This window comes from Coturnix japonica, chromosome 1 (assembly GCF_054131305.1).
Source record: "Coturnix japonica strain WE chromosome 1, WE-NBRP24, whole genome shotgun sequence".
Classification (NCBI taxonomy): Eukaryota; Metazoa; Chordata; class Aves; order Galliformes; family Phasianidae; genus Coturnix; species Coturnix japonica.
The window spans coordinates 80,178,972-80,195,296 of NC_140663.1; the positions used below are offsets into that span (position 1 = coordinate 80,178,972).

Sequence of the window (16,325 nt, forward strand, 5' to 3'; positions counted from 1 at the left end):
CGCACATTCGTGCGGAACTTCCTATGCTGTACTTTCATCCCATTACCCGTAGTCCTATCCCCACGCACTACTGAAAAGAGACCAGCCTCACCACTATGGCTCCCACACCTCAGGTATTTATCAACATGGATCAAGTCCTTTCTCAGCCTTCTTTTCTCAAGGCTAAACAGACCCAGTTCCCTAAGTCTCTCCTCATAGGGGAGATGCTCCAGGCCCTTCACCATCTTAGTGGCCCTCCGCTGGACTCTTTCCAAGAGATCCCTGTCTTTTTTGTCCTGGGGAGCCCAGAACTGGACACAATATTCCAGATGAGGCCTCACCAGGGCAGAGTAGAGGGGGAGGATCACCTCCTTCGACCTGCTGGACACGCTCTTTTTAATACACCCCAGTATGCCATTGGCTTTTTTGGCTACAAGGGCACACTGCTGACTCATGGTCAATCTGTCGTCCACCAGGACACCCAGGTTCCTCTCAGCAGAGCTCCTCTCCAGCAGGTCTTCCTCCAGCCTGTACTGGTGCATGCAATTATTTCTACCTAGGTGCAAGACTCTACACTTGCTTTTGTTAAACCTCATCCGGTTTCTTACTGCCCAGCTCTCCAGCCTGTCCAGGTCTCGCTGAATGGCAGCACGGCCTTCAGGCGTGTCAGCCAATCCTCCCAACTACGTGTCATCAGCAAACTTGCTGAGGGTGGTCATCAAGGTCCTCATCAAGGTCGTTGATGAAGATGTTGAACAAGACCGGACCCAGTACAGACCCCTGGGGGACACCGCTAGTTACAGGCCTCCAACCGGACACCGCACCGCCAGCGACAACCCTCTGCACTCTGCCAGTCAGCCAATTCTCAACCCACTTCACTGTCCACTCATCTATCCCATACTTCCTCAGCTTTGTTCTAAGGATGTCACGGGGGACAGTATCAAAAGCCTTACAATTCTTGTCAGCAATATACATCTCAGGAACTTGCTTATTAAGATCAGAATTATTTACTCCAATTAACGCTATTTAAGAAAATTTTAAAACTACATGGAATGAAGATTCACATAAACAAGAGACTACAGTTCTGATTCAGATCCTGGAATATCCAGTAATACTCATTAAGAGTTGCCCATAATGTGTGCTATTTAGTCTGTCGTGATCCCTTAAAGGAGTAAAAGAATTGGTGAAAACTAATCTAACTGCAGGCAAACCTAAGGGAGACCCTGGGAACTCAGAAAAACATAGACAAGGCTCAAGATGGACAGGCCCACTTGATTTACTGCACTGCAGATAGGCTGAAACACACTCGTCTCAGAGATCCCTCTCTTGAGTCAAGAAGTCCAGAGTGGACAAAAACTGAGATTTAAAGTGGACCTGAACAGGCTTAGAAGAGCTACATCTGCGGAAAATAATAAAAAGAATATTGCATCAACAAAATCTGAAGAAATTGAAGCAAATGCAACCCAAAAAATCAGGTGAAGAACAAGATGTGTTTAATCTGTAATCGCCCCTTAGAGTAGTACGATATATGAAGCCAACTGCTTTCTCTGCAGTAAAAGCCGAGGGAAACAAAGGCAATCCAGTCCGGCCACGTGCCTCAGAACAGGGCCGATGCCGCGGCCATGGAGGCCCAGGGCAGCTGAGGGGGGGCCGAAGGGTGGGGCCGAAGGGTGGGGATGGGGCGTCTGTGACGGCACAGCGCGTCACAATGCGGGGCTGGCATCGAGGCCAGCAGCGGGCAGCGCTGCTGCACTTTGGCCTGGGCCAGCGGTGAGTGCAGCAGCAGGGGGAAGGCTGTGCTGGGCCGGGCGCGACCTGCGGCCCGCGAGGGCTTTGGGAGCCTGCAGTGCCGGCAGCGAGCGCTCAGGGGAGCCTGTGAGCGGCTCTCTGGGCAGCCGGCAGCGGCGCTGGCCTCAGCCCCCGCTGCCTCCCAGCTCCCTCGGCCCCGCTCCTACCTGAGCCCAGGGGCTGTGTGTGGCTCCTGGCCCCGCTCCCCCAGCCGTGCTCGAGCTCCCACCCAGCCCCTCTCACTGACCTCCCCTCTCTCATCTCTTCCAGATCATGGCTTTGGCGTTTTTCTTCGCCTTGTTGGCGCGGACAGTGGCTTTCGTTGGTGATGAGTTGGATGCGGAAACGCTTGAACGCATGCGTGAGCGTGAGGTGTTTCTGCAAGAGCAGATGACACTGCAGTGGCAGCACGTAGAGAACCTGGGGCAGAGCTGGATAGGCATTCGAGCCTTGTCCTCTGTGTTGCCTTACGGGAAGGTTTGCAGCCTTCTGGAACGCATGCGTCAGGTGTTTCTGCGAAAGCGGATGGCAAAGCTTCCGCTTCCGCTTCCGCTTCCACAATTAGAAGAGAGCAACCTGGAGAAGAGCAGGGTGGATATTCAAGCCTTGCTCTTGTCTGTGTTGCCTTACTGGAAGGTTTGCAGTGTTGTTTGCATTCTCTTCCTTTTTCTCTGGTTCATGTGGAAGATCTGTAAAAAGTTCCAGAGAACTGAAGACATCAGTGATGAGGAGAGCTCCATCCGTCAGCAGGAGCAGCAGGAGGAGCAACGGGAACCGGAGGTGCAGCAGGAGAAAGCGGAAGAGGAGGGGAGTAATCTTCTCCGTGCTGATGTGCTCTGGCCAGAGCAAATTCATCGAGATAACTGTGAGCAGGTCCTCCTCCTCTTTGGTCGCCTCATCAACTTATGCCAGTATCTGGTGTCAGATACTTTCTTTCCGGTGCCAGAGCACCCCATTGGGGTGGGCAGTGCCTATGAAGGCTGGTGTCCCCCTGAGGGTGAACCCATGTTCCGCCTGCTTGTGCCCCTGTCGGCCCCCCGTGGGCACGTTTTCCACCTCGATCTGGGTGCCGCAGGGGAGCTGCCAGCAAGGAACTCCCGCATCCGTGTAGATCTGGAATGCACGTGCGGGAGGGAGCAGGAGATGGGTATGCGGTGCTTTCTCCACACCTCCGAGGAAGAGCTGGGAGATCAGCAGCCCAGCCTGCTACGTGACTTCTGCAAGGACGCCTACCTAGACGCGGAGAAGACTGCCCGATGGTTCCAGGTGCTGATCACAAATGCCTGGAAATACATGCCTGAGGCAGAGACATGCACTATGAGTGTGGGGTTCTCCGGGCGCTCCTGCAGGATTCATCTGACAGACATCCACAAAACAGACTTCGTTGCTGAGACCGTATTTGGCGTCCAGCAAGAGAATACGGACATCTTTCTGAGCAGCCAGGAGACAGAGGCTGCTTTTACCCCCAGCACAACCTGGCCACAGAGTTGTGCGGTGGCTGAGGAAAAGTTTTTCCAGCACATAGCCACCCATGACCAGGGGAACACTTTCAACAACCTCAGATACGTGCAAGTGGGTGCCCACATCCTGGCGGGCCAGAATTTTTCTCCCTACCAACTGAGGACAGTGATCATGCACCTCCTGACTGCCATCCCTCCGGAAGGCTGGCATGTGAGCTATTTCCTGCAGCGGATGGATGACATCTTGCGCTACCTGCGCTGCTGTGTGGAGGAAAAACGCCTGAACCATTTCCTCATAGGAAATGAGGACGTGCCTGAGGAGATTATCTTGCCGCAGGAATTCCGAGCGTCCCAACCGCTCAACCTCCTCCAGCACCTGGTGCAAGATCCAGACAGCTATGAGCAGGCACTGCAGGAGTTGCAGGAGCTGCAAGATCGGCTCACAGGCCTGCTGATCGATAGCAATTGAGAGACGCCCACTTGTCCTACAGACCAGCACTCTGGACATGGAGAAGACACCACTCAGCAGGCAGTCGGAATTGCTCCCCAATGTTTTCTCCATAACAAACCAACAGTGCGGTAGCCAGAGTGCTGAACTGAATATGCACAAGGGAGCAGCTGATGTGAGACTACACTGTCCTTCCTTCACCTCCCTGAGGACCACCTGGGGAGAGAGAAGATGCTCAGCCTCCTACAGACTCTCCAGGATACGGAGAAAACTGCAACCTGGTTCCAGGAACTGGTGAGAGAAGCCTGGGTAGCTATGACTCGACTGTCAACAGTGCGGTGCGATTTGAGGCCCTCTGTCTGCTTCTGCAAGCTCTGGCTGACAACCACCTCTTGCAGAGTCCTCTGGATTGAGCTCAGGCTCAGGGTACAGCAAGAGGACTTGGACACATTTCTGTCCTTTGAGTAGGCAGGGGCTGTTGATAGCAGAAGCACGAGGAGGCCACAGAGATGCGATGCAGCGATGCAGAGACTTCTTTGGGAAACAGCCGCTACAGCAGGCTACATTTGATGGATTTCAAAAGAAGCTGCTTACTTAAGGCAGCGTTTGGACTACAGCAAGACCATGAAGACATCTATCCGAGCAGCCAGGAGACAGAGACAGCTAGACCCATATCCTGGTAGCCACCGGCATTTCTACATATGCCATGTTAGTCCAGGTTTTTAGATGCCGGGACCACATGGAGTGAAGAAGAATCATCTTTGTCCACACTGAAGAAATAGTTAAATAGTTAAATATAGTTAATGTAGATCAGAAAATGCATATTATTAAAACATATACATTGATATTTAATCAATGTATATGTTTTAATAAAAATTCAATAAAAATTTATAAGATTTTATAAAAATTATAAAAAATTTTAAAATTTTATAAAAATTATAAAAATTTATAAAATTTTATAAAAATTATAAAAATTTATAAAATTTTATAAAAATTATAAAAATTTATAAAATTTTATAAAAATTATAAAATTTTATAAAAATTAATAAAAATTAAAAAACAAACCAAACTTGTGGTATATGTGCCCTTCTTTTGGTCAAACTAATGCATCAGCTTTGGGACACTGGTGGATGGCAGGCTGAGACTAACAATCGCAGAAGCCAGCTTTAAGCTTGACTATGTTCATTAGACATTATTTTTGGGCTTTGTAACTTAGGTTCGTGGTGAAGGCGTGGCCAGGACCCCCTTTTCTGCAGAGCTGGCACTGACATCAGCACAGAAAAAAAGTAACACAAATACATTAATCTGACTTAAGGCGGGGTAAACCAATGTCATTGCAGCTGACTTTCCTCCCACTCATCAAAAATTCTGTAGCAACTAAGCAAATACAAAGCAACTAAAAACCGCCAGCTAGGCCAAAGACCGTAACTGTTCCCATGCTTTTAACTGGAGAGAGAAGTAAAAAGTGTTGATCTGTAAGCCAAAGGAACACTCATTTCTTCCTTCTCTATACAGTCCTTCACATGTGCCACCATTCTGTTATAGCATAATGAAGGAAGTAATCTAGAAAGTGACATGGGTTCCTGTTAGCCACACTATTTCTTGAGTCCAAGAATCATTTAACAGCCATTAGGAGGGAAGAAATTTTGGTTTTCAGACTTTAGGTAAGACCACCATTATTTCACAGAATCGCAGAATTGTAGGGGTTGGAAGGGACCTCCAGAGATTATCGAATCCAACCCCCCTGCCAAAGCAGGCTCCCTACACCACGTCGCACAGGTAGGCGTCCAGGCGGGTCTTGAATGTCTCCAGAGAAGGAGACTCCACCCCCTCCCTGGGCAGCCTGTTCCAGTGCTCTGTCACACTCACATGTAAAGAAGTTCAACCGCACATTCGTGCGGAACTTCCTATGCTGTACTTTCATCCCATTACCCGTAGTCCTATCCCCACGCACTACTGAAAAGAGACCAGCCTCACCACTATGGCTCCCACACCTCAGGTATTTATCAACATGGATCAAGTCCTTTCTCAGCCTTCTTTTCTCAAGGCTAAACAGACCCAGTTCCCTAAGTCTCTCCTCATAGGGGAGATGCTCCAGGCCCTTCACCATCTTAGTGGCCCTCCGCTGGACTCTTTCCAAGAGATCCCTGTCTTTTTTGTCCTGGGGAGCCCAGAACTGGACACAATATTCCAGATGAGGCCTCACCAGGGCAGAGTAGAGGGGGAGGATCACCTCCTTCGACCTGCTGGACACGCTCTTTTTAATACACCCCAGTATGCCATTGGCTTTTTTGGCTACAAGGGCACACTGCTGGCTCATGGTCAATCTGTCGTCCACCAGGACACCCAGGTTCCTCTCAGCAGAGCTCCTCTCCAGCAGGTCTTCCTCCAGCCTGTACTGGTGCATGCAATTATTTCTACCTAGGTGCAAGACTCTACACTTGCTTTTGTTAAACCTCATCCGGTTTCTTACTGCCCAGCTCTCCAGCCTGTCCAGGTCTCACTGAATGGCAGCACGGCCTTCAGGCGTGTCAGCCAATCCTCCCAACTACGTGTCATCAGCAAACTTGCTGAGGGTGGTCATCAAGGTCCTCATCAAGGTCGTTGATGAAGATGTTGAACAAGACCGGACCCAGTACAGACCCCTGGGGGACACCGCTAGTTACAGGCCTCCAACCGGACACCGCACCGCCAGCGACAACCCTCTGCACTCTGCCAGTCAGCCAATTCTCAACCCACTTCACTGTCCACTCATCTATCCCATACTTCCTCAGCTTTGTTCTAAGGATGTCACGGGGGACAGTATCAAAAGCCTTACAATTCTTGTCAGCAATATACATCTCAGGAACTTGCTTATTAAGATCAGAATTATTTACTCCAATTAACGCTATTTAAGAAAATTTTAAAACTACATGGAATGAAGATTCACATAAACAAGAGACTACAGTTCTGATTCAGATCCTGGAATATCCAGTAATACTCATTAAGAGTTGCCCATAATGTGTGCTATTTAGTCTGTCGTGATCCCTTAAAGGAGTAAAAGAATTGGTGAAAACTAATCTAACTGCAGGCAAACCTAAGGGAGACCCTGGGAACTCAGAAAAACATAGACAAGGCTCAAGATGGACAGGCCCACTTGATTTACTGCACTGCAGATAGGCTGAAACACACTCGTCTCAGAGATCCCTCTCTTGAGTCAAGAAGTCCAGAGTGGACAAAAACTGAGATTTAAAGTGGACCTGAACAGGCTTAGAAGAGCTACATCTGCGGAAAATAATAAAAAGAATATTGCATCAACAAAATCTGAAGAAATTGAAGCAAATGCAACCCAAAAAATCAGGTGAAGAACAAGATGTGTTTAATCTGTAATCGCCCCTTAGAGTAGTACGATATATGAAGCCAACTGCTTTCTCTGCAGTAAAAGCCGAGGGAAACAAAGGCAATCCAGTCCGGCCACGTGCCTCAGAACAGGGCCGATGCCGCGGCCATGGAGGCCCAGGGCAGCTGAGGGGGGGCCGAAGGGTGGGGCCGAAGGGTGGGGATGGGGCGTCTGTGACGGCACAGCGCGTCACAATGCGGGGCTGGCATCGAGGCCAGCAGCGGGCAGCGCTGCTGCACTTTGGCCTGGGCCAGCGGTGAGTGCAGCAGCAGGGGGAAGGCTGTGCTGGGCCGGGCGCGACCTGCGGCCCGCGAGGGCTTTGGGAGCCTGCAGTGCCGGCAGCGAGCGCTCAGGGGAGCCTGTGAGCGGCTCTCTGGGCAGCCGGCAGCGGCGCTGGCCTCAGCCCCCGCTGCCTCCCAGCTCCCTCGGCCCCGCTCCTACCTGAGCCCAGGGGCTGTGTGTGGCTCCTGGCCCCGCTCCCCCAGCCGTGCTCGAGCTCCCACCCAGCCCCTCTCACTGACCTCCCCTCTCTCATCTCTTCCAGATCATGGCTTTGGCGTTTTTCTTCGCCTTGTTGGCGCGGACAGTGGCTTTCGTTGGTGATGAGTTGGATGCGGAAACGCTTGAACGCATGCGTGAGCGTGAGGTGTTTCTGCAAGAGCAGATGACACTGCAGTGGCAGCACGTAGAGAACCTGGGGCAGAGCTGGATAGGCATTCGAGCCTTGTCCTCTGTGTTGCCTTACGGGAAGGTTTGCAGCCTTCTGGAACGCATGCGTCAGGTGTTTCTGCGAAAGCGGATGGCAAAGCTTCCGCTTCCGCTTCCGCTTCCACAATTAGAAGAGAGCAACCTGGAGAAGAGCAGGGTGGATATTCAAGCCTTGCTCTTGTCTGTGTTGCCTTACTGGAAGGTTTGCAGTGTTGTTTGCATTCTCTTCCTTTTTCTCTGGTTCATGTGGAAGATCTGTAAAAAGTTCCAGAGAACTGAAGACATCAGTGATGAGGAGAGCTCCATCCGTCAGCAGGAGCAGCAGGAGGAGCAACGGGAACCGGAGGTGCAGCAGGAGAAAGCGGAAGAGGAGGGGAGTAATCTTCTCCGTGCTGATGTGCTCTGGCCAGAGCAAATTCATCGAGATAACTGTGAGCAGGTCCTCCTCCTCTTTGGTCGCCTCATCAACTTATGCCAGTATCTGGTGTCAGATACTTTCTTTCCGGTGCCAGAGCACCCCATCGGGGTGGGCAGTGCCTATGAAGGCTGGTGTCCCCCTGAGGGTGAACCCATGTTCCGCCTGCTTGTGCCCCTGTCGGCCCCCCGTGGGCACGTTTTCCACCTCGATCTGGGTGCCGCAGGGGAGCTGCCAGCAAGGAACTCCCGCATCCGTGTAGATCTGGAATGCACGTGCGGGAGGGAGCAGGAGATGGGTATGCGGTGCTTTCTCCACACCTCCGAGGAAGAGCTGGGAGATCAGCAGCCCAGCCTGCTACGTGACTTCTGCAAGGACGCCTACCTAGACGCGGAGAAGACTGCCCGATGGTTCCAGGTGCTGATCACAAATGCCTGGAAATACATGCCTGAGGCAGAGACATGCACTATGAGTGTGGGGTTCTCCGGGCGCTCCTGCAGGATTCATCTGACAGACATCCACAAAACAGACTTCGTTGCTGAGACCGTATTTGGCGTCCAGCAAGAGAATACGGACATCTTTCTGAGCAGCCAGGAGACAGAGGCTGCTTTTACCCCCAGCACAACCTGGCCACAGAGTTGTGCGGTGGCTGAGGAAAAGTTTTTCCAGCACATAGCCACCCATGACCAGGGGAACACTTTCAACAACCTCAGATACGTGCAAGTGGGTGCCCACATCCTGGCGGGCCAGAATTTTTCTCCCTACCAACTGAGGACAGTGATCATGCACCTCCTGACTGCCATCCCTCCGGAAGGCTGGCATGTGAGCTATTTCCTGCAGCGGATGGATGACATCTTGCGCTACCTGCGCTGCTGTGTGGAGGAAAAACGCCTGAACCATTTCCTCATAGGAAATGAGGACGTGCCTGAGGAGATTATCTTGCCGCAGGAATTCCGAGCGTCCCAACCGCTCAACCTCCTCCAGCACCTGGTGCAAGATCCAGACAGCTATGAGCAGGCACTGCAGGAGTTGCAGGAGCTGCAAGATCGGCTCACAGGCCTGCTGATCGATAGCAATTGAGAGACGCCCACTTGTCCTACAGACCAGCACTCTGGACATGGAGAAGACACCACTCAGCAGGCAGTCGGAATTGCTCCCCAATGTTTTCTCCATAACAAACCAACAGTGCGGTAGCCAGAGTGCTGAACTGAATATGCACAAGGGAGCAGCTGATGTGAGACTACACTGTCCTTCCTTCACCTCCCTGAGGACCACCTGGGGAGAGAGAAGATGCTCAGCCTCCTACAGACTCTCCAGGATACGGAGAAAACTGCAACCTGGTTCCAGGAACTGGTGAGAGAAGCCTGGGTAGCTATGACTCGACTGTCAACAGTGCGGTGCGATTTGAGGCCCTCTGTCTGCTTCTGCAAGCTCTGGCTGACAACCACCTCTTGCAGAGTCCTCTGGATTGAGCTCAGGCTCAGGGTACAGCAAGAGGACTTGGACACATTTCTGTCCTTTGAGTAGGCAGGGGCTGTTGATAGCAGAAGCACGAGGAGGCCACAGAGATGCGATGCAGCGATGCAGAGACTTCTTTGGGAAACAGCCGCTACAGCAGGCTACATTTGATGGATTTCAAAAGAAGCTGCTTACTTAAGGCAGCGTTTGGACTACAGCAAGACCATGAAGACATCTATCCGAGCAGCCAGGAGACAGAGACAGCTAGACCCATATCCTGGTAGCCACCGGCATTTCTACATATGCCATGTTAGTCCAGGTTTTTAGATGCCGGGACCACATGGAGTGAAGAAGAATCATCTTTGTCCACACTGAAGAAATAGTTAAATAGTTAAATATAGTTAATGTAGATCAGAAAATGCATATTATTAAAACATATACATTGATATTTAATCAATGTATATGTTTTAATAAAAATTCAATAAAAATTTATAAGATTTTATAAAAATTATAAAAAATTTTAAAATTTTATAAAAATTATAAAAATTTATAAAATTTTATAAAAATTATAAAAATTTATAAAATTTTATAAAAATTATAAAAATTTATAAAATTTTATAAAAATTATAAAATTTTATAAAAATTAATAAAAATTAAAAAACAAACCAAACTTGTGGTATATGTGCCCTTCTTTTGGTCAAACTAATGCATCAGCTTTGGGACACTGGTGGATGGCAGGCTGAGACTAACAATCGCAGAAGCCAGCTTTAAGCTTGACTATGTTCATTAGACATTATTTTTGGGCTTTGTAACTTAGGTTCGTGGTGAAGGCGTGGCCAGGACCCCCTTTTCTGCAGAGCTGGCACTGACATCAGCACAGAAAAAAAGTAACACAAATACATTAATCTGACTTAAGGCGGGGTAAACCAATGTCATTGCAGCTGACTTTCCTCCCACTCATCAAAAATTCTGTAGCAACTAAGCAAATACAAAGCAACTAAAAACCGCCAGCTAGGCCAAAGACCGTAACTGTTCCCATGCTTTTAACTGGAGAGAGAAGTAAAAAGTGTTGATCTGTAAGCCAAAGGAACACTCATTTCTTCCTTCTCTATACAGTCCTTCACATGTGCCACCATTCTGTTATAGCATAATGAAGGAAGTAATCTAGAAAGTGACATGGGTTCCTGTTAGCCACACTATTTCTTGAGTCCAAGAATCATTTAACAGCCATTAGGAGGGAAGAAATTTTGGTTTTCAGACTTTAGGTAAGACCACCATTATTTCACAGAATCGCAGAATTGTAGGGGTTGGAAGGGACCTCCAGAGATTATCGAATCCAACCCCCCTGCCAAAGCAGGCTCCCTACACCACGTCGCACAGGTAGGCGTCCAGGCGGGTCTTGAATGTCTCCAGAGAAGGAGACTCCACCCCCTCCCTGGGCAGCCTGTTCCAGTGCTCTGTCACACTCACATGTAAAGAAGTTCAACCGCACATTCGTGCGGAACTTCCTATGCTGTACTTTCATCCCATTACCCGTAGTCCTATCCCCACGCACTACTGAAAAGAGACCAGCCTCACCACTATGGCTCCCACACCTCAGGTATTTATCAACATGGATCAAGTCCTTTCTCAGCCTTCTTTTCTCAAGGCTAAACAGACCCAGTTCCCTAAGTCTCTCCTCATAGGGGAGATGCTCCAGGCCCTTCACCATCTTAGTGGCCCTCCGCTGGACTCTTTCCAAGAGATCCCTGTCTTTTTTGTCCTGGGGAGCCCAGAACTGGACACAATATTCCAGATGAGGCCTCACCAGGGCAGAGTAGAGGGGGAGGATCACCTCCTTCGACCTGCTGGACACGCTCTTTTTAATACACCCCAGTATGCCATTGGCTTTTTTGGCTACAAGGGCACACTGCTGGCTCATGGTCAATCTGTCGTCCACCAGGACACCCAGGTTCCTCTCAGCAGAGCTCCTCTCCAGCAGGTCTTCCTCCAGCCTGTACTGGTGCATGCAATTATTTCTACCTAGGTGCAAGACTCTACACTTGCTTTTGTTAAACCTCATCCGGTTTCTTACTGCCCAGCTCTCCAGCCTGTCCAGGTCTCACTGAATGGCAGCACGGCCTTCAGGCGTGTCAGCCAATCCTCCCAACTACGTGTCATCAGCAAACTTGCTGAGGGTGGTCATCAAGGTCCTCATCAAGGTCGTTGATGAAGATGTTGAACAAGACCGGACCCAGTACAGACCCCTGGGGGACACCGCTAGTTACAGGCCTCCAACCGGACACCGCACCGCCAGCGACAACCCTCTGCACTCTGCCAGTCAGCCAATTCTCAACCCACTTCACTGTCCACTCATCTATCCCATACTTCCTCAGCTTTGTTCTAAGGATGTCACGGGGGACAGTATCAAAAGCCTTACAATTCTTGTCAGCAATATACATCTCAGGAACTTGCTTATTAAGATCAGAATTATTTACTCCAATTAACGCTATTTAAGAAAATTTTAAAACTACATGGAATGAAGATTCACATAAACAAGAGACTACAGTTCTGATTCAGATCCTGGAATATCCAGTAATACTCATTAAGAGTTGCCCATAATGTGTGCTATTTAGTCTGTCGTGATCCCTTAAAGGAGTAAAAGAATTGGTGAAAACTAATCTAACTGCAGGCAAACCTAAGGGAGACCCTGGGAACTCAGAAAAACATAGACAAGGCTCAAGATGGACAGGCCCACTTGATTTACTGCACTGCAGATAGGCTGAAACACACTCGTCTCAGAGATCCCTCTCTTGAGTCAAGAAGTCCAGAGTGGACAAAAACTGAGATTTAAAGTGGACCTGAACAGGCTTAGAAGAGCTACATCTGCGGAAAATAATAAAAAGAATATTGCATCAACAAAATCTGAAGAAATTGAAGCAAATGCAACCCAAAAAATCAGGTGAAGAACAAGATGTGTTTAATCTGTAATCGCCCCTTAGAGTAGTACGATATATGAAGCCAACTGCTTTCTCTGCAGTAAAAGCCGAGGGAAACAAAGGCAATCCAGTCCGGCCACGTGCCTCAGAACAGGGCCGATGCCGCGGCCATGGAGGCCCAGGGCAGCTGAGGGGGGGCCGAAGGGTGGGGCCGAAGGGTGGGGATGGGGCGTCTGTGACGGCACAGCGCGTCACAATGCGGGGCTGGCATCGAGGCCAGCAGCGGGCAGCGCTGCTGCACTTTGGCCTGGGCCAGCGGTGAGTGCAGCAGCAGGGGGAAGGCTGTGCTGGGCCGGGCGCGACCTGCGGCCCGCGAGGGCTTTGGGAGCCTGCAGTGCCGGCAGCGAGCGCTCAGGGGAGCCTGTGAGCGGCTCTCTGGGCAGCCGGCAGCGGCGCTGGCCTCAGCCCCCGCTGCCTCCCAGCTCCCTCGGCCCCGCTCCTACCTGAGCCCAGGGGCTGTGTGTGGCTCCTGGCCCCGCTCCCCCAGCCGTGCTCGAGCTCCCACCCAGCCCCTCTCACTGACCTCCCCTCTCTCATCTCTTCCAGATCATGGCTTTGGCGTTTTTCTTCGCCTTGTTGGCGCGGACAGTGGCTTTCGTTGGTGATGAGTTGGATGCGGAAACGCTTGAACGCATGCGTGAGCGTGAGGTGTTTCTGCAAGAGCAGATGACACTGCAGTGGCAGCACGTAGAGAACCTGGGGCAGAGCTGGATAGGCATTCGAGCCTTGTCCTCTGTGTTGCCTTACGGGAAGGTTTGCAGCCTTCTGGAACGCATGCGTCAGGTGTTTCTGCGAAAGCGGATGGCAAAGCTTCCGCTTCCGCTTCCGCTTCCACAATTAGAAGAGAGCAACCTGGAGAAGAGCAGGGTGGATATTCAAGCCTTGCTCTTGTCTGTGTTGCCTTACTGGAAGGTTTGCAGTGTTGTTTGCATTCTCTTCCTTTTACTCTGGTTCATGTGGAAGATCTGTAAAAAGTTCCAGAGAACTAAAGACATCAGTGATGAGGAGAGCTCCATCCGTCAGCAGGAGCAGCAGGAGGAGCAACGGGAACCGGAGGTGCAGCAGGAGAAAGCGGAAGAGGAGGGGAGTAATCTTCTCCGTGCTGATGTGCTCTGGCCAGAGCAAATTCATCGAGATAACTGTGAGCAGGTCCTCCTCCTCTTTGGTCGCCTCATCAACTTATGCCAGTATCTGGTGTCAGATACTTTCTTTCCGGTGCCAGAGCACCCCATCGGGGTGGGCAGTGCCTATGAAGGCTGGTGTCCCCCTGAGGGTGAACCCATGTTCCGCCTGCTTGTGCCCCTGTCGGCCCCCCGTGGGCACGTTTTCCACCTCGATCTGGGTGCCGCAGGGGAGCTGCCAGCAAGGAACTCCCGCATCCGTGTAGATCTGGAATGCACGTGCGGGAGGGAGCAGGAGATGGGTATGCGGTGCTTTCTCCACACCTCCGAGGAAGAGCTGGGAGATCAGCAGCCCAGCCTGCTACGTGACTTCTGCAAGGACGCCTACCTAGACGCGGAGAAGACTGCCCGATGGTTCCAGGTGCTGATCACAAATGCCTGGAAATACATGCCTGAGGCAGAGACATGCACTATGAGTGTGGGGTTCTCCGGGCGCTCCTGCAGGATTCATCTGACAGACATCCACAAAACAGACTTCGTTGCTGAGACCGTATTTGGCGTCCAGCAAGAGAATACGGACATCTTTCTGAGCAGCCAGGAGACAGAGGCTGCTTTTACCCCCAGCACAACCTGGCCACAGAGTTGTGCGGTGGCTGAGGAAAAGTTTTTCCAGCACATAGCCACCCATGACCAGGGGAACACTTTCAACAACCTCAGATACGTGCAAGTGGGTGCCCACATCCTGGCGGGCCAGAATTTTTCTCCCTACCAACTGAGGACAGTGATCATGCACCTCCTGACTGCCATCCCTCCGGAAGGCTGGCATGTGAGCTATTTCCTGCAGCGGATGGATGACATCTTGCGCTACCTGCGCTGCTGTGTGGAGGAAAAACGCCTGAACCATTTCCTCATAGGAAATGAGGATGTGCCTGAGGAGATTATCTTGCCGCAGGAATTCCGAGCGTCCCAACCGCTCAACCTCCTCCAGCACCTGGTGCAAGATCCAGACAGCTATGAGCAGGCACTGCAGGAGTTGCAGGAGCTGCAAGATCGGCTCACAGGCCTGCTGATCGATAGCAATTGAGAGACGCCCACTTGTCCTACAGACCAGCACTCTGGACATGGAGAAGACACCACTCAGCAGGCAGTCGGAATTGCTCCCCAATGTTTTCTCCATAACAAACCAACAGTGCGGTAGCCAGAGTGCTGAACTGAATATGCACAAGGGAGCAGCTGATGTGAGACTACACTGTCCTTCCTTCACCTCCCTGAGGACCACCTGGGGAGAGAGAAGATGCTCAGCCTCCTACAGACTCTCCAGGATACGGAGAAAACTGCAACCTGGTTCCAGGAACTGGTGAGAGAAGCCTGGGTAGCTATGACTCGACTGTCAACAGTGCGGTGCGATTTGAGGCCCTCTGTCTGCTTCTGCAAGCTCTGGCTGACAACCACCTCTTGCAGAGTCCTCTGGATTGAGCTCAGGCTCAGGGTACAGCAAGAGGACTTGGACACATTTCTGTCCTTTGAGTAGGCAGGGGCTGTTGATAGCAGAAGCACGAGGAGGCCACAGAGATGCGATGCAGCGATGCAGAGACTTCTTTGGGAAACAGCCGCTACAGCAGGCTACATTTGATGGATTTCAAAAGAAGCTGCTTACTTAAGGCAGCGTTTGGACTACAGCAAGACCATGAAGACATCTATCCGAGCAGCCAGGAGACAGAGACAGCTAGACCCATATCCTGGTAGCCACCGGCATTTCTACATATGCCATGTTAGTCCAGGTTTTTAGATGCCGGGACCACATGGAGTGAAGAAGAATCATCTTTGTCCACACTGAAGAAATAGTTAAATAGTTAAATATAGTTAATGTAGATCAGAAAATGCATATTATTAAAACATATACATTGATATTTAATCAATGTATATGTTTTAATAAAAATTCAATAAAAATTTATAAGATTTTATAAAAATTATAAAAAATTTTAAAATTTTATAAAAATTATAAAAATTTATAAAATTTTATAAAAATTATAAAAATTTATAAAATTTTATAAAAATTATAAAATTTTATAAAAATTAATAAAAATTAAAAAACAAACCAAACTTGTGGTATATGTGCCCTTCTTTTGGTCAAACTAATGCATCAGCTTTGGGACACTGGTGGATGGCAGGCTGAGACTAACAATCGCAGAAGCCAGCTTTAAGCTTGACTATGTTCATTAGACATTATTTTTGGGCTTTGTAACTTAGGTTCGTGGTGAAGGCGTGGCCAGGACCCCCTTTTCTGCAGAGCTGGCACTGACATCAGCACAGAAAAAAAGTAACACAAATACATTAATCTGACTTAAGGCGGGGTAAACCAATGTCATTGCAGCTGACTTTCCTCCCACTCATCAAAAATTCTGTAGCAACTAAGCAAATACAAAGCAACTAAAAACCGCCAGCTAGGCCAAAGACCGTAACTGTTCCCATGCTTTTAACTGGAGAGAGAAGTAAAAAGTGTTGATCTGTAAGCCAAAGGAACACTCATTTCTTCCTTCTCTATACAGTCCTTCACATGTGCCACCATTCTGTTATAGCATAATGAAGGA

The 16,325-nt window shown here is 49.9% G+C and overlaps 3 protein-coding genes across 3 annotated transcripts; all 3 read left to right on the top strand.

Moving 5' to 3' along the window:
* The first annotated feature begins 927 nt into the window (after nt 1–927).
* LOC146762544 (inositol 1,4,5-trisphosphate receptor-interacting protein-like 1) lies at nt 928–3,770 on the top strand. Its single transcript, XM_085546584.1, has one exon. The coding sequence runs from the start codon at nt 2,041–2,043 to the stop codon at nt 3,694–3,696; it is 1,656 nt and encodes a 551-aa protein (XP_085402710.1). The 5' UTR covers nt 928–2,040; the 3' UTR covers nt 3,697–3,770.
* A 2,718-nt stretch (nt 3,771–6,488) lies between these two features.
* On the top strand, nt 6,489–9,331 carry LOC107317704 (inositol 1,4,5-trisphosphate receptor-interacting protein-like 1). Its single transcript, XM_085546575.1, has one exon. It carries the CDS (start codon nt 7,602–7,604, stop codon nt 9,255–9,257), a length of 1,656 nt encoding a protein of 551 aa, XP_085402701.1. The 5' UTR covers nt 6,489–7,601; the 3' UTR covers nt 9,258–9,331.
* Nucleotides 9,332–12,047: 2,716 nt separating this feature from the next.
* Nucleotides 12,048–14,892, top strand: LOC146762545 (inositol 1,4,5-trisphosphate receptor-interacting protein-like 1). Its single transcript, XM_085546592.1, has one exon. It carries the CDS (start codon nt 13,163–13,165, stop codon nt 14,816–14,818), a length of 1,656 nt encoding a protein of 551 aa, XP_085402718.1. The 5' UTR covers nt 12,048–13,162; the 3' UTR covers nt 14,819–14,892.
* Nucleotides 14,893–16,325: the final 1,433 nt, after the last annotated feature.